The sequence below is a fragment of the Ceratotherium simum genome, chromosome 9, assembly GCF_057802395.1.
Source record: "Ceratotherium simum simum isolate JZ-2026a chromosome 9, ASM5780239v1, whole genome shotgun sequence".
In the NCBI taxonomy this organism is placed as follows: domain Eukaryota; kingdom Metazoa; phylum Chordata; class Mammalia; order Perissodactyla; family Rhinocerotidae; genus Ceratotherium; species Ceratotherium simum.
In genome coordinates this window covers 68,261,299-68,282,305 of record NC_141908.1, presented here as the reverse complement: position 1 = coordinate 68,282,305, position 21,007 = coordinate 68,261,299, and the positions used below count along the sequence as shown (strand labels likewise).

Below are 21,007 nucleotides of genomic sequence, written 5' to 3'. Positions count from 1 at the left end.
AGAATTCAGTATTCCGGAATTTATCTTACAAATACACTGAAAAAAAGTCCAAGTAGACATACAAGGATGTCAGTTCCATTGTTTATAATAACCAAAAACTAGAGGGGGTGGGGGTTAGATAGGGAATTAGCGTAATAAGTAAATTGTAATAGATAATTTTTTAAAGTAATAATGACTTTCATTTTTCTTTCCAGACTGTTGGTGAAATTGCAAGAGCTGAATTATAATCTGAAAGTCAAAGTCTTATTTGATAAGTAAGATATCTTTACTGTTATCTAAGATACATTAACTGTTGAAATGTTGGTTTTGTTAACCAAACATGGACTGATGCACCAGGGCCAGTTGTAAGTGATCCCAGCAAATTTAATTCGAGAGCTTCTGTTCTGGACGTTGAGAACTTCCCCTAGCGCTGGTATCAACATGGCTGTGCCTTTTTAGACGATAAAGGAACAAAAGAGTGAGTGTATTGTATGCATATGAGCTTGTAATGGTCGAGTCTTGGAGCAGCTGGACGTGGCACCCCCCTCCCCCTCCTAGGCTAGCCCCCGAGGAAGGGCCCTTGATCAAACACAAAGCTGAATATCCTTCAGGCTGCTGTGATTCTACGGCCACTTGTGGGGTTGTTTCTGGAGTCACTTTGACAGCATTTTGACGGGGGGTGTGTGGAGCCTGCTGGATTCCCCCTTGTCTCTTCTGAGCAGTAGGGACGCGGGAATGGGCAGGATCTCTCAGGAGGGTCTCCGTGGAGCAGGCCCATCCCCTTTTGCCCTTAAACCCTGGACCTGGACTAGCACAGACCTAGCCACTTACATTAAGGAACAAGATGGCTCCCCACCACCCCCGCGCTTGATATATTTAATGCTTTTGTTGGTGTTTGTGACATACTGGTTTAGCAAGTTTCAAAACCATTTATGATGATCCAGATCATTTTTCTCTGGCTTTTTGTCTCTTTCCAATCCTGTAACAGTGTTCTTCCTTGTAGCACTGTCTGTGCCTTTGTCTTTCCTGCCATTGTCTTTCCTGCCTTTGTTTTTTCTCTGTGTATCAGTTAGCATTTGCTGCATAACAAGTTGTCCCAAAACTTAGTGGCTTAAAACTCAAAAACTTATTATTTCTTATATTCTGTGGGCTGTAGGTGGTCCTTCTGGTCTGTGCTAGCTTAGTGCTGGGTGGTCTAGCATGGCCTCATTACGTGTGTGAGGTCTTGGCTGGGGTAACTGGGCCTTCTGCATGGGCTTCTCAAAGAGGCTAGCCTGGGCTTTTTCACGTGGGACAGTGTTCCAAGTGGGTAAGAGAGCGGCATGCCAGGCCTGTTGGGGCTAGACTTGGAACTTGTACAGCATCACTCCCATCCATTCTGTTGGTAACAGCAAGTGAAAGTCACCTGAGATTTAAGGGACACGGAAATATATTCTGTCTCTTGAAGGGAAGAGCTGCAAAGATTTTGTGGCCATTGCAGTTTACCACACTCTGCTTTCCTCAGTCTCGCTTTTAGTTTGTTCTTTCTTTTCTGTCCCAGCTCTGAGTTTTCTTTTTACCTTTGACAAGGCAGCTTTGTATCACACCGTTCCTTTTATTTTAAATTCTGTTTTTTCAAACAGGGGTAAATTGGCCACTGTCATAGCTAATAGTGATAGTCATTCACAAAAACATTGAACTTCTAGTTGAGATAGGAAAGGAAGCTAACTCATTTAACTGTGAGTGTGCTAGTGATTTCTCATCCACGCCTGCGCCATTAACAGATATGTAATTGTCCAGAACATGACAAAGTGATCATTGAATTTATATAAGATGCAAGGTCTCTCAAGATTTTAACCTCAGATTTAAAACTTGAACTTGCCAGTTACCCCAAATAATTGACTATTCCGGTACTTTCATGAAGCATTGAAGATAATAGAGAATAAAAACAAGAATTAGGCTGTCCCGTCGGAAGGTCGTCTGAGTTCCATAACCACAGAGCAGTGCTCTCTGCTGAGTCCCCAGGGCTTAGCACAGTGCCTTGCGCAAAGTGTGCAGTTGCTCAAGAAACTGCTGTAACTGTGGCTTATGTTTATTGAGGGTGTACTGTGCACTTTTTTTACCCATTAACTAGTTTGCTCCTCACAATGTCCTGTAAGGTTGGAGCTGTTAGCACGTTGTCCAAAGGAGAAATGTGAGGCCCAGATGGTTTAGTTGCCCAAGGTTCCTCAGCAGTCTTGAGGTAGTGTTGGCTGATGGAGTGAGTGAGTGAATGAAAGGGCAGAAAACCCACAGGTATTGATTTTTTTTAATTGATCATTTACTTATGCATATACTTTTGTAGTTTTGTTGAAGCTCATTTCAAATTTTAAATACACATATATGATTATATATGTATATATTTTTTTGCAGAGATGTGAATGAGAGAAATACAGTAAAAGGGTATGTAAAGTACTTTGCACTATATTTTACTATCTTTGTTTGTTGAACAGTTCCAAGCCTTTTAAATATTGCTCTCCTGTATTGTTTAGATTTAGAAAGTTCAACATTTTGGGCACACATACGAAAGTGATGAACATGGAGGAATCCACCAATGGAAGTCTGGCAGCAGAATTCCGACACTTGGTAGGGAGACCGATTTTCCCCTCTTTATGCTGTGTCTGGTTCATTGGGACTTTTTAGAACAGAGTGGCACTTTGTGCACTGTGGGATGTGGAGGGCACCCCTAGGAGAAGATTTCTAGAGTTTGTGGCTGGTAACTTCACCAGCGCTTGGGGAATCTTGGTTCCTCGTCCTTATCCCAGGACTGTTCCCTCTGTTTTCTACCAGTCTGTCTCCCAGGGATGCTTCTTTTGGGGTGTAGCGATCTCGGTAAAATATTCCATAAACCAGTGTGCATGTAAATTATCTGTACTTGGTGCCTCCACGACCTTAGTGATCACTCACTCTAGACTCTTAGAGTTTTCTCAAGGGTTGCTGTTGCTTCCATGTCCTGACTCTTTGTTCTCCCCCTCCAAGTGTGGCAGACCCCAGGAGTCTCTCTCCAGCCCCTTCTTCGCATTCTCCTTCCTGATGGTCTCGCCCACAGCCGCTGCCTCCCCCGCTGTGTCTCCAGAGGAGTAGGGCCTGTTCCGCCAGGCAGTAGAATGCCAGCAGGGGGTTTAAGTGGGTGCTGCCTTCTTTCCTGCCTCCATGAAGATCTGAGGCTGCCAGTTCTCCAGATGTGTTGGTGCTGAGCCCTGTGCTCTCCCTGGGCCAGAGCCCGCAGAGAGGGTCAAGGCAACCATCGCGTGAACCAGCAAACTTATGGCTAGGAAGCTAGACCTTATGTGAGAGCCTTGGTCCAAACTCAGGAGTCTGAGGGTGTCCAGAACTGCTCTTGGGGCTCGGAGTTGCTCCATTAAAACCTCAGGGATTGAAGTCCTTTTGAGGGCAATCTTAGTTGGGCCCGGAGTCTCTGGGCCTAGCCTGGAAGACTGTGTCAAAGGAATGGGGAGGCAGAAAAAGCTGCTCCCTGGGCCTGGGGAGCATGAAACAGCTAATGCAGGTGATGGGGGATCATTCAGGGAGAGCCTGCAAGGGGAAGGGAGCAGGGTGCAGTTTCCTGGGATCGTTCTAGACTCCGTGGTGTTCGCACGGTGTCAGGCTGTTGGGAAAAGACACTCCCAACTCATGAACCCACACAAGGGTCATTTCACCTCTTGTTCTGCATTCTGAAAATAATTTCACATCCTTCATTCTTTCTAAGTTCTGACTTTGGTTTGGTATGTAGGTGAAAATAGCGACTTTGACTATTTTCGTGCTATTTGCTAAGATGGTTTCTTGTTTTATAGCAACTGAAAGAACAGAAAAACGCAGGCACCAGAACTAACGAGGTGAGTCCTTCTCTGTTCTGATTAGTCTCTAACTAGCGGGTCTGTCCAGTGAGGTTGGCTCAGTGCCCCTGGTGGCAGGTGACACCTCATGAAGGGGTTCAGACCCAGCGGGGAAGAGCAGCGAATGAGCTTTGGGACGTGGTGTATCTATGATAACAGTAAAAACACTGTTTTTCATGCTTTATGGTTGTCAAACGACCTTGCACACCAATTTAGTGGACCCTCACAGACAGCCTGGTGGAGTAGGTATGGTGGGCTTCTGCGTTACTCATTTCACAGGTGAAGAAGCTGGATCACAGGGATTTTGCAGGATTTAGCTTAGGGTGCACAGGGAGTTACTGTCCGAGGTGGAACTAGAGGCTAGTTCTATGACTGCCGTGTTGATAATGACGTGTGCCGGGGAGGGTCTTGCTGCCGTTGCCATCCCCTGCCCAGTGGCGTCGTCTTTCCGGCAGTTTCCTTTTTACAGCTGGATCCTTCAGGAGCTGTTTGTGATGTGTGCAAAAATGACCTGTGGACAGAGGACAAATGTCTGGAGTTACTTTGGTTGGAACATTTTCGTCCTTTGTGCCCTCTTGGCATGCCGTCCTTCCACACCACAGCCAGCAGAGGTCGTGTGGGATGGGGACAGACGCTGGCCTGGGCAGTGCACAGCAGCTGTCTAGCCCTGGTTTCGACCTCTGCTATCTTCGTGGCCTCCCGGGGACTTAGTTTCCTTTCCATAAGCAAGGAGATCAGCTGCTCCTCTCTGCTTCTAGATTGTTATGATGTTCGCATGAGATAATGTGTAGGAAGGCACTTTGAAAACCATAGCATTTCTACCCAAACCAAGGCACTTTATCACCTACCAGGCTTATGCAAATCAGCCCTTACAGTAGATAGTCATCCCTGGAACACGTGTGCACTTTCCACCCCCATCTGCCTGAGGCACGCAGAGTGGGGCCGAGGGCCTGGTGCCTTAGGTCACGGGTAAACCCGTTAGAAGTTGCTATTTCCCTATCAACATTTCTCTCCCTTCATCCATAACCCTTGCCTTAATTTCAAAAATCTTGTCTTCAAGGGAACACTGAGATACTTGCAGTAATTAAATCTGGGATGGATGATTGGCAGTTGGAATCTTCTGAATTGCAGCTGGCTGGGTCCCGGCTTTCCGCAGCCTGTTGCAGTGCGGGTTAGGCTCTCGAAAGGTGCGGGGTCAGTGAATGGATCGCTATATTCCTTTGTTTTCTTTTCTCTTTTAAGGGCCCTCTCATCGTTACCGAAGAGCTTCACTCCCTTAGTTTTGAAACCCAGTTGTGTCAGCCTGGCTTGGTCATTGACCTTGAGGTGAGACTTACACGGTCCAGACTTGGGAAACTTTATTTATTTTTACTGTTAACTGTTACATGTATTCTTATTTCTCCATTTTTGTTTTAGACGTATTTACCTAATTGCTAAAAACGGTGATCTTTTTCAGCTAATACTATTTTGACATTAATGTAGTAGTTCAGGAAGCTAGAGAAATGAATTAACCTTCAAATATTGTAAGCTAAATGTTCCAGTTGAGATGTCCTATGCTAATTTTTTATATGAAGCATTGAGACTTTTTTCTTATAATTTTATTTATTTATTTATTTTTTCCCCCAAAGCCCCAGTGGATAGTTGTATGTCATAGCTGTATATCCTTCTAGTTGCTGTATGTGGGATGCGGCCCCAGCATGGCCAGAGAAGCGGTGCGTCAGTGCGCGCCCGGGATTTGAACCCGGGCCGCCAGCAGCGGAGCGTGCTCACTCAACTGCTAAGCCATGGGGCCGGCCCGAGACTTTTTTCTTAACTGAAAGATATATCAAAGATAAATTCAACTATGAACAAAAAATATAACTTTACATTTTTAATTTCCAAGTATAAAATATTTGCAAATTTACAAATAAGCCCTTGTTTAGTTTTGAGGCTACACACTGGTCTGAAGGGGCTATTTCTGTGATTCAGATGATTTCAAGGTCTTTGTCATCTTTCAGACGACCTCTCTGCCCGTCGTGGTGATCTCCAACGTCAGCCAGCTCCCGAGTGGCTGGGCCTCCATCCTGTGGTACAACATGCTGGTGGCAGAGCCCAGGGTATGGGAAACACATCTGCTTTTGTTCCAGGGGCTAACCAAAGACCCCGTGCATATCTGAAAGAGCCCCTAAGGGCCACATGTTGAGGGAGAAGTGACATAACTCAAGTGGCATTGCTAAGGATCTTGAGTAATTCTGGAAAAGTGAAGCATGAGTATGTATTAGAAACGAGAATTATGATTTTCCTTCTATGTGAATAATCTCAAGCAATAGATGGTTTCATATAACTTTTATCGTGGTAAGAGGTCCTTTATTCTTTTTTTTAAATGTATAGATCTGCTAAACAAGCATGCTCCATTCTTAGAGTGTGGGTACTCACTGTTGATTAATTACAGTTGATTCTCGTTACTCACTGTACTTAAGTTCTTTAAAGTCACTGTGAACACTGGATTAGCAAATACTGAACCATTGCTCCTAGGGGAAATACCAGGTTACATTCCTGCCAGCCTCTGGTCACAACCTTTACATCAGCCGATCAATACCTAGCCTTGTTTATGTGTGTTTCTGTTTATAGATACCTTATCTAATATATTTGTTGACCCATTAACATTGAACTCATAGCCAATAGCACTATGACTCATTCTTGCACAAAGCTTACATGGCATGTGTGTTTTCTCTGTCAGGCACATGGTGGCCTTCTTGCACTTAGGAACGTTAGACACCTGGGGGCCATTTTCAAAATGAAATCACCACCACCACCAACAGAAAAACAAAAATGCAAAAAACATGGCACTAAATAGTTCTCAAAAAGAACACTTGCTTATAGTATGAGAGCTGTTTGACCCCAACGGGAAACATCCCTGTTGGGTGACTTGAATTTTTCACCATTCTCTGCATGGGCAAGTCTGCAAATGAGAGCAAAAGTGCCATGAGTGTTGATCTTGGAGTTAAAGTAATTGCTAGTGAGTAGATGAATTCACAAATGGGAATCTGCAGATAACAAGACTCGACTGTGTTTCTCCTCTTCTACCATGAAAACTTTTGTGTCACAGAAACTAGAACTGAACTTTGGGGTGGTAGTGCTGTGTTTTAGTGCTGGTGTGACTGGTGGCTCTTCAGTAGCCCTTAGCTTTTGGATGTTTTCTCTCTAGAATCTGTCCTTCTTCCTGAACCCCCCTTGTGCACGATGGTCTCAGCTTTCAGAGGTGCTGAGTTGGCAGTTTTCTTCTGTCACCAAAAGAGGTCTCAATGTGGACCAGCTGAACATGCTGGGAGAGAAACTTCTTGGTATGAGCATATTAACTTTTTACGTATATAAAAATTGAAATTTGTAAAAATATCTCTACTCGTTCTTTTCCCCTCGTGGCTCTCTCTCTTGTTCCAAGTAGAAGTGTTAGTCTGTTGGTTTTTCCAGCTGCAGCTTACTATAGCTAAGTGAGCATTAGACCTCACTTTGAAAAGAGATAGAGACCTGATAAAAGATTTAAATGAATCATTTCCCCATTATCTCATATTAACATTTCTGAGCAGGGTTCCTAAGGGAAAAATTTTTGAATTATGTAAAATATATTGCTTGTGGTTAAAATAAGTTCCTTGATGGGAAAGATGAAGTGTTATTAACCTTGAGAGAAAAAAGTAAGTCCCCAGCATGGTAAGAGTAAGGTCCTAGGGCCACGCACCGCACAGCATACTCTCACATCAGGTGGGCCTGGAGGAGGAGATACTGTCTGCATCAGGAGGACGCCCCTGATTGGGCAGGGTCCAGGCCGTGGTAGATAATTCCCTTTCAGTAGCTCACGTCATGGATTTATTAGTCTTCCACACTAAGCAAATCAAAGACCTACTAGTCTCACAGTCAGATCTTCAATGAATGGAAGTATCTGAACTCTTTCTTTAAAAATCCACAGGCAACTTTTATCCAGATCTGCTTTCTGTACGCATAACTGCGTGTACTGCAGACACCAACAGTCTTCCTAACCAAAGGGCTCCCAGCAGTGTCTTCTCTTGGCCATGTAGCTGTCACAGTGGGGGTCTTGTGCTATTTAATAAAAAGTAAGAAATCACCTTATTCCATTTCCTTATTTGGTGAGAATTAAGAAAGGTATCTTTTCTGCCTGTAATGGCTTCTTTGTGGTTCTCCTCGAGGAGAGGTGGGGGCCTCACCACCTCTTATACCCTGGGCTGCTTTAATCTGTGTAGCTCGTGACCCCGGGGCTTCCTCTCTCTCATTTCTCTCACTTGGCTTTTGATTTGCATCGGCCTCCCTGAGCGCATGTTCTGTTTAGAGGGAGGCTGAGAGAAAGGCCTAATTAATATCTGACATAAGCTTGTAAAGTCAAGTGTCAGTTACGTAGATCACCTAGGGGTGATCTTGGCCTCAGTTTGAATTTGAAAAAAACTCTGTGCGGTCACTGGGAGAGGAGACTGCTGAGGAAGGAGAGGGAGGCAGTGAGAAATGACATTGCATAGGGAGGGACCAAATTAAGACTTCTCCGCAAGGTGCAAATAATTAGCAGTAATGTCTCTGAGAATATCAGCCATGTACATACAGTCTCCTTTTGTTGGAAGTTGGTTTTTTTCTTTAAGAGCAAATACAAGAGCCATCAGGCCAGCCAAAGCTTCAGAATCAATTTCTGTTTCCTGAAAAAGCTTATTTTTATTTGTGTAGGTCCTAATGCTGGCCCCGACGGTCTCATTCCATGGACAAGGTTCTGTAAGGTGGGTACCATCTGAGTTTTATACTCTCTGAGTTCTCTTCGCTCTCTGTTGAGGTCCTCATCTTTCTCGCCATGGTAGTTACTGAACTGCTTATTCTGGCATGTTCTCTCTGGCCCATGGAACCCCTAGGGCAAGTTATTTACTTTCCCTCAGTGCAGAAGGTTAGCCTCCAAGTGTGAGTCTGACAGGAAGCACCTGCCTGTGTGATAACATTCTTTCATATCCGAAATGCATCTTCTGTTGGCTCACGCCAGCCCCTTGCCTGGCAGCGTTTTAGCTCCATCCGTGTGAAATGTGTGCTCTGTGCCGGCGTGGATGGCCTGGCGGCCAGATGGGTTCCCCTGCGCCTGCTCGAGCAGAGGGACCAGTTGGAGGGAATAATTCGACCCCGCAGGGGTCACCAGACAGTGCTACTGAGCTCACGCTGCTGGATTGTACGAGTGAGGGCAGTTTTGTCCCATGATTCACCCTGGCAGTTGTTCCCTGGCGGGCTTGCTACTGTTTGGAGAGGGAAGCAGAGCCCGGCCCGGAAAAGGAGAGCTCAGTGTCTGAATGCCAACGCGAGGGGAGGGACTGCTCTGTGTGAGACAGTTCTAGCCCTGGGAGCTGGGCAGTCTTTGCAAATTAAAATCTGATGGTGGGAGGAGGCATGGTAAGTCACTATTTGGGATTTCCTTGTTCCTAATATGTGCATTTGTATACTTACAGGAAAATATAAATGATAAAAATTTTCCTTTCTGGCTTTGGATTGAAAGCATCCTTGAACTCATCAAGAAACACCTGCTCTCTCTCTGGAATGATGGGTAAGGGCCATTGGCAGATGTATTTTTGAGACATATTTTTAACACATACTCTCTTACTGCAAGGCTGAGACTGGCCTGACCCGAACTTCATTATTTGACAAGACTTGTGTGCGCCTCACAGAAACAGATGTTTACAGGCTGTTTCTTCAAGACTTCTTGATAGTGGAACCTCATAAGATTAAACTTATACTTTCGTGGTATATGTATGTGTATTTTCAAAGCTAAATAAAAAAACTCTGAGTGCCAGTCATGCATTCATTCATTCAACAAAAATTTCTGGAGCACCAACTATATTGCCCTAGGAAGGAAGAAGAAACCTTTTTAACTCAGTAAATTGTTTCTATCTAACTTATTCCCAGGGTCAGTTTATATTTCAGCAAAGGCTTTAACTTGATCAAAGGTGCTAGAATATGAAAATAGATTGTCTGAACCTTCCTCTCCAGTGTAAAACATACAGAAATTCAGATATTTTCATAGCCTTTAAAATCATCAAGCGAAAATAAAAAGCTCATTAATCCAGCAAGTATTTCTTGATCATCTGTAGCATCCTACTGGCACCGTGTTAATGATTTTTTTTTTTTTGGACTTGGGCATACGTATGTATAAGTGAAATGCTTCCTGAAACGTTAATTAAATAGATTCTAAAGCATCTGATATAGTCTCTACATTTTTATCCCATGTTCTTCTGTCAAGTTCCAGTCATCTTCATTTGTAAGTTCACACGAAAATTAAAATCATGACTAACCCTCAAAGAACCTCCATCAATCCCTTTCCACATGCAGGTGTATTGTGGGTTTCATCAGCAAGGAGCGAGAGCGTGCTCTGCTCAAGGACCAGCAGCCGGGGACCTTCCTGCTGCGCTTCAGCGAGAGCTGCCGGGAAGGGGCCATCACGTTCACGTGGGTGGAGCGGTCCCAGAACGGAGGCGGTAAGCCAAGCCTGCGAGCATAAAATCGCAGATCCTATGTCTACCCCAGACAAGCCTCCCAGATAGGATTTAATACATCACCGTGAATATTGTGATTCACTGCCTGGAACGTGTTGTGGAAATGATGATTTTTAAAAGACAAGGCCAGGTTCTTTCCTTTTTGTCAGGTTTGTTATCTGTGGATGGAGGATGTTAAGTCAGTATGGCAACGAGTTCTTGGGAGGAAACCCACTTTGGTTCCCTCACTTTGTGAGGGGAATCCCACGTGGAGGGGCCCCGATGAGGGCAGCCTTGTGAGAGGGTCCTGGGGAGTGAGCGGCAGCCCTGCACCCCACGTTCAGACAGGACAGTTGCAAGGTTACCTTTGTTATGTATTGGGTTTCTATTTAACCAGATGAATCCGTACCTAAAAGACTCTGGAAACCTTTGCATTATGCAACAGGCTTCTGGGGATGGGGGTGAACAGTGGAGAGGAGAAAGTGATCAAGACGGATGGGTGGCTTCTCCCTCTTGCTTCTAATTTGCTCCATTTGAAGGACTGAAGGAGAAACTGATTTGTTCCAGTGACTTTTATGCATTCAGTGGAAAGATGCAAAAAGATGGGATACTTTTCTTGTTCTATGTGTTTTTTTATCCTGATGAAAAACGGAGGAGCTAGATTGGAGCCCGGAGTGGGCGGTAGACGTTAGAGCCGGCCCTGTTCATCCTCTCCCTGTAGTTCCTTTCCTGCATCAGCTGAGAGCTGGAACTAGCAACCCAGGCCAAGTCTGAAGTTCTAGAGCTTAGTCCCAGAGAGCAGCCTCTGGAACGTGTGCCCCCAAAAGTGAGATTCTGGATCAGTTAGGAAGCAGGATTCAAATTAAATCTAGGAATAAGATCAGGAGTGAATTAAACTGTGGTTTATCACATTAAGGATTAGAGGGAAGAGGTAGCAAATAGCATCTTTTATTTGTTTAAAAAGTTGTTTTCCATGTCTTGTCGTCATTTATTTTAATAAAAAACTACATTTCTCAGTATGAAAAGGACAACAAACAGAAAGTAAGCTTAGCTTTTAGTAACTTAATCTATGGCTTAAACCAGGATGATCCAATTAGTAATTAGTTATTTATCTGCCTGTGGGCAGCACATCATTAAAAGTGCAGGCTTTTCAAGGTAAAATAATAAATAATAAACCTCTTTTGGCCAGATTTACAAATCTAAGCAAATAATAACAAATGCAATGTTATCGAGAGTAATGACTGCCTTTAGTTTTCCTGTTTTAAAGACAAGATTATAATGTATTTACATATAAAGCAATACACAGTATGTGGGGTGACTCCTAGATTGTGAGGAGTTCTTACCTGGTTCGCTCAGATCCATAAACTCCACAATGTACTGTTTCTTTGCTGTATGTTTTGGGACATTCCGTGGGACTCACTTGGTTTTTCTTCTTTTTAGAACCTTACTTCCATGCGGTTGAACCCTACACGAAGAAAGAACTTTCTGCTGTTACTTTTCCTGATATTATTCGCAATTACAAAGTCATGGCTGCTGAAAATATTCCAGAGAATCCCCTGAAGTATCTGTATCCAAATATTGATAAAGACCATGCCTTCGGAAAGTATTACTCCAGGCCAAAGGAAGGTAAGTAAGGAGAGTGAGCATCATTGCCCTGATGCTGGAGAGCACGGCATGGTCATTCCTGGTGACCATGTTCTCATTTTATACTCGTCCAGAGGTTTGCTGGACACATGGTCTAGTCACACACACTGCCCTTTCTTCATATCAGTGCAAGGTGCTAGCACAAACTCCACCCACGCTGTGTCATTAACCCACCACCTTCTTTGAAATTTGTAAAAGCAGGCTTTCAAAAGATGGTATAAACACAGCACAGTTGAAACATAATGCATTATTTGGCCTAATATTGCTGGTAAGAAATGAGTAAATAATTTCTTATTTTCGGGGTGTTGGAAAAGTCCATTTCCGGTCTTGTCTATTTGTTACATTATTACTTTTTCCACATGGAAAACATAAAAGGTAGAGTCACCATGGCCAACTGATTTATGCCAGTCTGCTCATGTTAAAAGTGAGGAAACTGAAGCCCGGGACAAGTAAAGTGGTTCATTCGGGGTGGCCCAATTAATTATTAGATCCTGTTGTTACCTATGATTATTGTTAAGAACAGGCCTAGACTTGGAACACAGGTCTCCTGCTTCTCAGTCTTCACTGACTTGCATTTGAGAAAGTTTGAGTGCGACTAATCTGGTTTGGAACACACCAACAAAGTTAATTATTTTTCGGAATCAGAAATCTCAACGTTAGCACAATCACTTTGGGAAGAAGATGCCCCAGCTTACCTCCTCAGCTGTGTCTGTTACACTGATCGGGGTGGGATCATTAAACCAGATATCCCTCTGCATATTTTGGGCCCCAACTTGTGTAGGATTTCAAGCCTTGGAAAGAGAAACCTTTCCACTTGACTGCTGTACTGAACTCTCCTCCCGTTTTCTTCTAGTTGTTTGTGCATTCCCACCAGAATTTCAGGTGACCCAGGCAGGGAGGTCATAACCCCTTAGAGTTACAGGACTCTAACCTGACCATCAAGAAAACCAGTAAAATTTTGATCAAAGAGAAAGTTGACTGTTCTTATGTCAATTCTGCTAATGGAAAATGTACACAATGTGTTTGCTTCTAGCACCAGAACCAATGGAACTTGATGGCCCTAAAGGAACTGGATACATCAAGACTGAATTGATTTCTGTGTCTGAAGTGTAAGTGAACACAGAAGAGTTCCATGTTTAAAAACCTCAGGCCGGCCCACTCCTGGCTGGAGCCTATTGAAGATGCTCGCATTTTGCTTTTTCACTGTAATTGCCGCCGCCACCGCCGCCATCATGTTGGAAAGATCCTAATTAGAGATGCTGGTATCACTGCCTATCAGCATTTTGCTGCCTTTATGAAAAAAAACCAAAAAACAAGAAAACAAACAAAAAAAAGTTGTATTTAAGGTATATAAGTTCTCCCCAAACTGATACTTTGAAAAAGTGTGAATAAAATGAACAAAAATGGATCAGAGTGGGAAAGTAGTTCTTTTCAATCTAGAAAAGGCCAAAGTAATGATTGAGATACCTTTTTTCCGCTTGCTTTTATTTTGTTGTTTCATTTTATAAAAGGTAGAAAAAATTTTGGAAAAGTCATTGTCAGTTATTTGGCCCGCAGCACTGTCTTGGGGTGAATGGATGTAGCCTTCATGTAAAAACACTCTGGAGCAGCTTTATCTGCATACAAACCTCAAGGTAGGGACGAGGGACTCCCCAGACTTTTCTCTGGTGCTTCTCTGGCCAGGGTCCGCCCCGAGGCGTTGTCATCTCAGGGTGACACACTGCGCACGTCGCGCCCAGGCTTAACCAGGCGGAAGCGGTGCAGGTTCCTGTCTGGCTCTTGCTCGCTCACACCTCTCGAGTCCAGTACGTTTCCCAAGGGGCCGGGCTGGGGACAGGAACCTCCCGCGACCTGTACTTGTTCAAATGTATCTTACAAGTGTCCACACTTACCTGGAATAAAAAGTTCAAGTGATGGTTCAATCACAGGCCAAAGATGAAGTGTCTGAGTTTGCACCGCTGCTCTCCTAACCTGGATGGTAACAGTTCCTTCTCCTTTCTCTCCATTTTAGTCACCCTTCTCGACTTCAGACCACAGAAAACCTTCTCCCCATGTCTCCGGAGGAGTTTGACGAGGTGTCTTGGATGGTGGGCCCTGTGGAATTTGACATGGTGAGTAGCGTGGCGGGCATCCTCAGCTGGCGCTGAGCAGGGCTCTCTCAGGCGGGGAGGGCGCCCTGGCGGACCCCAGGCCTGTCTGCTAGACATCGGAAGGAGCCGCCCGAGGAGGGTGTTTTTCGATTAGCGGTGACAAGTTGGAGCCTGCTGTGCTTAAACAAGCTGTATCATCCCCAGGAGTTTTATTCCTGGCATTCAGCACCTGCCAAAAAATAAGTGACATTTCAAATATTTAAAAGTTCCCCGTCTGCCCTTTGAGGTTGTCTGTGGAGAAGTTTCATATATTAAGGAAGGAAGATTTCTCTGATAAGAAAATGTTTTCCTTTGTCCTGTTATTTCAGCCCTGTGTCTGGGTGAAGGAGTGTTATTTTCAGGAAGGAAGGGCACTAATACTTGGTAGTTAGAATAATTAGAGAGACTTAGCCAGCCGCAGTGGAACAATTTCACCTGCCTCGTGTTTGAGAACTAATTTGCACAGCCAGGCCTGGAGCTGTGGGGGGCGGTCAGGAGAAAGAGGTTCAAGAGGTGAGACAGTGAGTGGGCGTCACGATAGGACTAGGAGCCGGGTTGTCCACAAAAGAGGGCATCTTCCTTTAGGAGATGTTTTTCAGTATGTCAAGTTGTACTGTTTGCCTGTCAGCCCAAAATCCTTCCTCTTAAAGATTTTTTTTTTTTGGTTGGCTGGAGTTTTGCTGATGCTGTTTAATTTTAAGCTCTTTTCCACATGAAGCTATTCCAGTTCATTTTTAAAAACTTGTTTAATGCTTTAAAAAAAATCCTCCGAGTTTTTCCTGGCCTTTCTCTTCATCACTGGGTACCTGATGCCCGGCGCAGACTATGTGCTCATAATGAGGGAGGAAGGCAGGGGAGGGAGAGGGGAAAGGGGGCGAGGGGGCCGCCCCTCAGACACTCCAGTCATAGCATTTGTATGACCTCTGTAGTATCTGCTTAGAGTCAAATTTCTCTGTAACTTCTGTGTAACTTTTTTCTTCATCCTCTTTCCTCACCTGAAGAAGCATAGGCTAAAATCTTTAAACTGTACTTTCTTACACCTTCATGATCACTGAGGATGAAAAAAGTCACTTAGAAAAATGCTTAGGTAGTGTAATAGCAAAATAGTTCTGTTTGTATTGGGAAGCGTAAAATGAACCTTTTATATTGTTAAGGTCGCTCCCCTGTTAGAGTGTAGCTCCTGACTTTGCTATGAAGTGCTTTACAAGCCTGACACAAAAATGGGATAAATGTAAACAGGGCCGGCCCTGTGGCTTGGCGGTTAGGTGCGCGCGCTCCGCTACTGGCGGCCCGGGTTCGGATCCCGGGCGCGCACTGAGGCACCGCTTCTACGGCCGTGCTGAGGCCACGTCCCACGTATAGTAACTCAAAGGATGTGCAGCTATGACATACAACTATCTACTGGGGCTTTGGGGAGAAAAAGGAGGAGGATTGGCAATAGATGTTAGCTCAGAGCCGGTCTTCCTCAGCAAAAAGAGGAGGATTAGCATGGATGTTAGCTCAGGGCTGATCTTCCTCACAAAAAAAAATTACATAATACGACCAAGATCCGACAGTTAGTAAACGATGGAACAAATATTTGAATCCCCCAGTGTGTCTCTAGCGTGCATACCCTTGTCCACTATCCTGGAGTGTGCCCCACAAAAAGCTGATCTTTGCTTCGTTCAGAACACGCACCCTAGGGACGCTGTTTACACAGGACTGAGTATGTTTTATTTGGGTTTATTAAGACAAAGGCAGTGTGGCGTTTGGGTGAGAGGCCCGTGTTTGGGATTTGGAAATCGGATACCAGCTCTGTCATCACCGTTATTCTCTGTGCCCTTGAGAATATAAGGTGGATTAGTTCCCCCATCTGTGCAGGCAGTGTGACTGCTTCCTCGGCTCTCAGAATGATACTGTGAGAGCAATTTCAATACTCTAAGTAAAGGCCTGGAAATGGATTTGTGGTTTCTCTGTGTCCCCTATAGCCCTTCCATTCCAGATCATTTCATTCATTTTATTTGTAGAATAAAATAAATCTGTTTTACACACACACACGTGCGCACGCACGCGCATGCACTGAAATCTCCAGATTAAACCCATAGAAGACTTAAAGAGCTAAAAGAGGCTACAATATTGGCAGGCACTGGTTAGACAAAATAAAAGTTGGATTAGTCTCCAAATTGGGTGGACTCCACCTTGTCTGTCTCAAATTGTCCTCGACCTTGGCCATGATTTCCATTCAGCATCCGCTCTTGAAATTAGGGCATATGCTCCGAAATAGAAGAGCCTCACAGAGCTGGCTGGTTTCGGCCACGTCTGGAGGTTGCAGCTCTGGAGGAGGAGACTCCTGAGGCCACCCTGGGGCCGAGGCCTGGTGCCACCTCAGGAGCAGGAGGACTCAGGCTCCTGAGGAAGTTGTCCAGGAGAGACAGAGCACCACTGTTTTCTGCAGCATGACTTCAGTATTTGTTTAGTCTGGATCTCCTGTACAGTAAATTTTTTCCTCTGGGACTACATGAGAACCAATTTACTCTCCTAGAGGCCTTTGGTCAAAGCTGATGATAATAATAGGAACATTTATTAATTGTCTACTATTTTCCATCAGGTATTCTACGTATGCTATCTAATTTAATCCTTTCAACAAACCTGTCTGCTGGGGACTATTCGCCTCCTTTGAGTAGATGAGGACCTTGAGAGTTAGAGAGGTTAAGTAACATGCCATGGTCACACAGCTGGTAAGAGACAGTGACAAGATTTGAATCCAGGCTGTCTCTCTTTCTCTCTCTCCATCTTTACACATTTTTACTGTCAGCCATACTGAAACATAGGGGCAAAACCTTCATTGTGCTTTTTAATCCAAAGTAACTTTCCTAAGAGTCCACTGGGTACAACGCACTATTGAGCACTTAGGATTAAAAAAAAAATGGACTCAGTTCTCAAGTGGCTTACAGCCTAGGGCTGTGTTTCTATTGGTATTTTGGGCCGGATAATTCTCTGTTGTGGGGGCCGTCATGTGCATTGTAGAAGGTTTAGCAACATCCCTGGCCTCCACCCACTAGATGCCAGTAGCACACACACCCCGCCCACACCCAGTCATGACAATCAAAGACGTCTTCAGACATCCCCAGTCGAGAGCACCTGGTCTAAGGAGAGAGTGCAGCGTGGATCTTAACCATTCTGCTTCTCTAGCCGTACCTGAAACACATTCATTTATTATTCCACTGCGTGCCCTTTCAGGAAAATTCATCATTTCCCCCACATCTCTCTCGCCCTGGCATACAGCTCAGCATTGCCTCGCCTGTGTTTTCATGAGCAGATTTGCCACGTTGCTCTGTCCTCAGACTTGCATAACAGCAGAAAGCTTTATGCAGCCTGGATGAATTCACAGAATTAAGCCAGCAGGTTGCAGAGTAATAATCCATCAGCTTAGGTGGTATAAAAGGTCTCGATTAGTCCAGGAAAATGGATTTGCACATGCTGAAGGCCCTCTAATCCCATGGTTGTTATTTGCTGTGGGAAGTGTCTTCCTACTCCTCCAATGTCGAACAGACAAGTAATGTTAAATATATGGATCTGCATTTCACAGGATCAGTGTAATAAACTTAATCACGTTTTATCTTTTCACAGATGAACGCAGTATAGAGCATGAATTTTACTCATCTTCTCTGGCGACATTTTTCCTTCCCATCTGTGATTCCCTCCTGCTACTCTGTTCCTTCACGTCCTGTGTTTCTAGGGAAATGAAAGAAAGGCTGACAGATTTGCTGCAACCTGTTAATAGCAAGTGGATTTTTCCCTAATTCAGAAACATCTGTTACTCTGAAGGGCTTCATGCATCTTATTAAAGGTAAAATTGAAAGCCCCTCTCCACAGATGGGTTTTACCAATGAAAAACATCCAGATACACCCAAAACATCAGGACTAGAATGAGAGTCCCTTGGGAAAGGTGAGAAGTTTAGCAACATCTGGCAAATGCTATGCATACAGTCAGTGCCCAACTGTTATAGGTTGTTGGATAGATCACATGGTTATTTAGGGGACTTCTTGATGTAGGATTGGCAAATTTCTAGTCTGGATAATTCTTATTTGTTCTCTCTGCTTTAAATATGGCTGGAAGTTTTCCATTGGTTTACCTATGTGAAATAGTTCAAAGCTAAGTTTATTTAGAATTACATCAACTCTTTTTCAAAGGTAGCCATCTTGTATCTGGGCAGGGGATAAACGTTGTGTTCTTTATTTTATTATATCTTCCACACTGGCCATTTAAAGCTAAAGGCAAATTCTCTCTCTTGAGAGAATTAGCTTTTCTGTTTGTTATGGGTTTACGATACTGGCTAATATGAATAGAAGAAAGTACATTTTCCAAATTTATGAGTAGTGTTTTCTGTTTAAACTTTAATATCCACAGCTGAATATATTCTGCCTTCATCATGGTAACTAGTAATGAAATTGCCTTCACAGTTCTCTCAAGAGAGCCAGGCTATTAACAACAGCTCTCTGAGGCAAACCTTGTTACTTTCAAAAAGTTGAAATTAATCATAGACGTAGACAAACTCAGAAATTTAATTTATGTTTCTTAAATGGGGTAATTTGTCTTTATTGTTATTAGCTGGTATTTAGTCTATTAGTCATAAACTTTTCAAATTGAGAGGAAAAAATAGTAACTGACAAATCATTAACCAGAGATAATATGAGAATCAATAATTTGAAAACTTGTCTGTGTAACTGCATTGAGAATTGCATATTTTTCACTGATAAGTGTGTTTCTCTGACAAATACATTTGCAAATAGTTCCATTATCTCTCCTGTGCTTTTTCTAGACTGGATGTGCTTTTTGACTGAATGATGTATTTTGAAGTGTATTTTGTTGTTTACTTCTTCCTTCGTTAGCACGGACACAAAACACGTGGTTTAGGGGGATAGGTTTGACAGGGTTCTTTCAGATGACTTTCAGACTGCTGTCTTTGTACCTGCATCTTATTTTTCCACTATCACCACCACAATTATATTATTATGTAAATGCCATATTTTTCTTTGGTGGGGATAAAGTTTTCTTGAAGTCTATTTTAAAATTAAAGCTAAAGTGTATGTATTGCATTAAATATAATATGCACATGGTACTTTCCTTGGTACTGAGCACAAATTAAGGCCTCCTCTAAGTTTTTACATAAGATGGCATGAACCTGAATGGGTTTGCATTGACTTTTTAAATACAAATGATGAAGGAACAAAGAAGACAACATTAAAAAAAATATTGTTTCCAATTGCTAGTATTTAACGATTTGTTATATTTTTGCCCTTTGAGAATAATTTGGCATGGTTTCATTTTACTGCACTAGCCAAGAGACTTTGTTTACTTTAAGAAATATTAAAATTCTAATATCAGTCTCTTATTAATAGCATTTGGTATAAAGATTTTAAAAGTTACTGGCCTTATGTATAGGTTTGATGTTTTTCTCATTTTTTCTTGCTTACGATTAAACATAAAAATGTATCAGTTCTTATTTAAAATAAGATTAATAACGCCATTTTCCTAAGTGTTGCCCTTTCTTACTCTGCTAGTAATCAGAGTTGCTATGGCAGATTAAGATAGGTCAGTGGAAGAGATCGGAGAGGAAACGTTATTGGAACAAGCTATAATGGGTGCCATAAAAAGCCAACAAAAGAAAAAATACTTTGGTCTTGGTGACTACAGCTGCCTCCAAACGCACAAATAATTTGGCACTTATTTTAAAATGAATTTCCGTACTGCTAATAGAAGTTTTTAATTGTAAAATACATGTAAAATGGAAGTCTCTCTTGTCTCCAGTATAGCCATCTAAAATCCACACTTCCATGATCAGAGGAGTTATTACTGAGAAGTTACTCCACCCACACAAACAGGCGCCATTTTTCTCCAAAATGTCATAATTTAGAAAGCCATGACCTTCTCAAAGTAAAAGGCACAGTGTGCTGGAAAAAATAGGATAAGAAAAGACATAATCACCAAGTTAGACATATAATCTGGCAAATTAACCGCTGTTTGAAGAGTTATCAGGGCGTAGTGGTAGAGGCTTGAATTTTGGCACCATAACAAACATGATTATTCTCATCTCCATAAATACGGTCATTCTCATCTCATAACAAATATGATAATTCTTATTTCCTACATCTAGGAAATATAAAGTTTCTTCATAACAAACATTGAGAACTTTATTTCTCCAGGGACTAAAGTAGATAATGCCCTGCCTCGTCAGTATAAGTTTATATTCTTATATAATTGATCAGTATAAGAAGTCAGTAAATGGATCCTGGCTTAGGGATGTTTGTGTGTTTCAAGAGTATTTCTGGTATAGTGTTTTGTAGGGTGTTGTATAAGCATAGAGCTTACATGCACCACTTGGGACAAATTTCTCCTTATTAAGGAAAGAGAGTTATCTGAGATGGCATTAAATGAGCGAAATCTATTTATTGTCTCTAAGCTCAAGTGGAATATGAAGGTACGTCTTAATGAACAAAGCACTCCTTTCACATCTGGCTATCCCAGGGAAAGCAGGAAAAAATTAGAAATTGTTTTGAAAACCCTGGTACCTACCTTTTGAACTGGGATGCTGTTCCCAAAGTAAGGAGTATTGAGTTGAGTGGCTTCTTTTGGTTAGTTAAGATTCATTCATCTATCAGTTCATCAAAAAATACTGAGCATCTGCCGTGAGCCAGGCACTATTCCTGTTTGGGAAACATTGGTGAACAAAGACCAAGATCCCTGCTCTTGTGGGACTTAAGATGTTCTGAGCTACTGGCTCCTATGTTCTAGTGCAGTCACTTTACTTACTAAAACTGGAGAAAGATTTTGTGAAACAAACATAGCCAAAAGCTACAAATAATTTAAATGTTATATAAAAATATATGCAATTTCAAAGAAATGGCATTTAAAGCAGTTTTAAGAAGGCTAAAGATA

General features: G+C 42.9%; 1 protein-coding gene across 3 annotated transcripts in view; it reads left to right on the top strand.

Annotated features, from left to right (window-relative positions):
- Positions 1-18,869, top strand: part of STAT1 (signal transducer and activator of transcription 1) — a 39,309-nt gene extending 20,440 nt beyond the window's left edge. For 2 of the 3 annotated variants that reach the window (XM_004426741.3, XM_087435501.1), the window contains exons 12-25: positions 195-254; positions 2,371-2,400; positions 2,490-2,583; positions 3,792-3,833; positions 5,076-5,159; positions 5,831-5,929; positions 7,021-7,156; positions 8,538-8,587; positions 9,296-9,390; positions 10,173-10,318; positions 11,756-11,941; positions 12,993-13,068; positions 13,971-14,070; positions 17,698-18,869. In XM_004426741.3, the coding sequence (XP_004426798.1) occupies positions 195-254; positions 2,371-2,400; positions 2,490-2,583; positions 3,792-3,833; positions 5,076-5,159; positions 5,831-5,929; positions 7,021-7,156; positions 8,538-8,587; positions 9,296-9,390; positions 10,173-10,318; positions 11,756-11,941; positions 12,993-13,068; positions 13,971-14,070; positions 17,698-17,712 (1,213 nt within the window). In that variant the 3' untranslated portion in view covers positions 17,713-18,869. Of the gene's footprint in view, positions 1-194; positions 255-2,370; positions 2,401-2,489; positions 2,584-3,791; positions 3,834-5,075; positions 5,160-5,830; positions 5,930-7,020; positions 7,157-8,537; positions 8,588-9,295; positions 9,391-10,172; positions 10,319-11,755; positions 11,942-12,992; positions 13,073-13,970; positions 14,071-17,697 lie in introns of those variants that run through there. The other variant, XM_087435502.1, reaches the window with a different exon arrangement.
- The last annotated feature ends 2,138 nt before the right edge of the window (positions 18,870-21,007 follow it).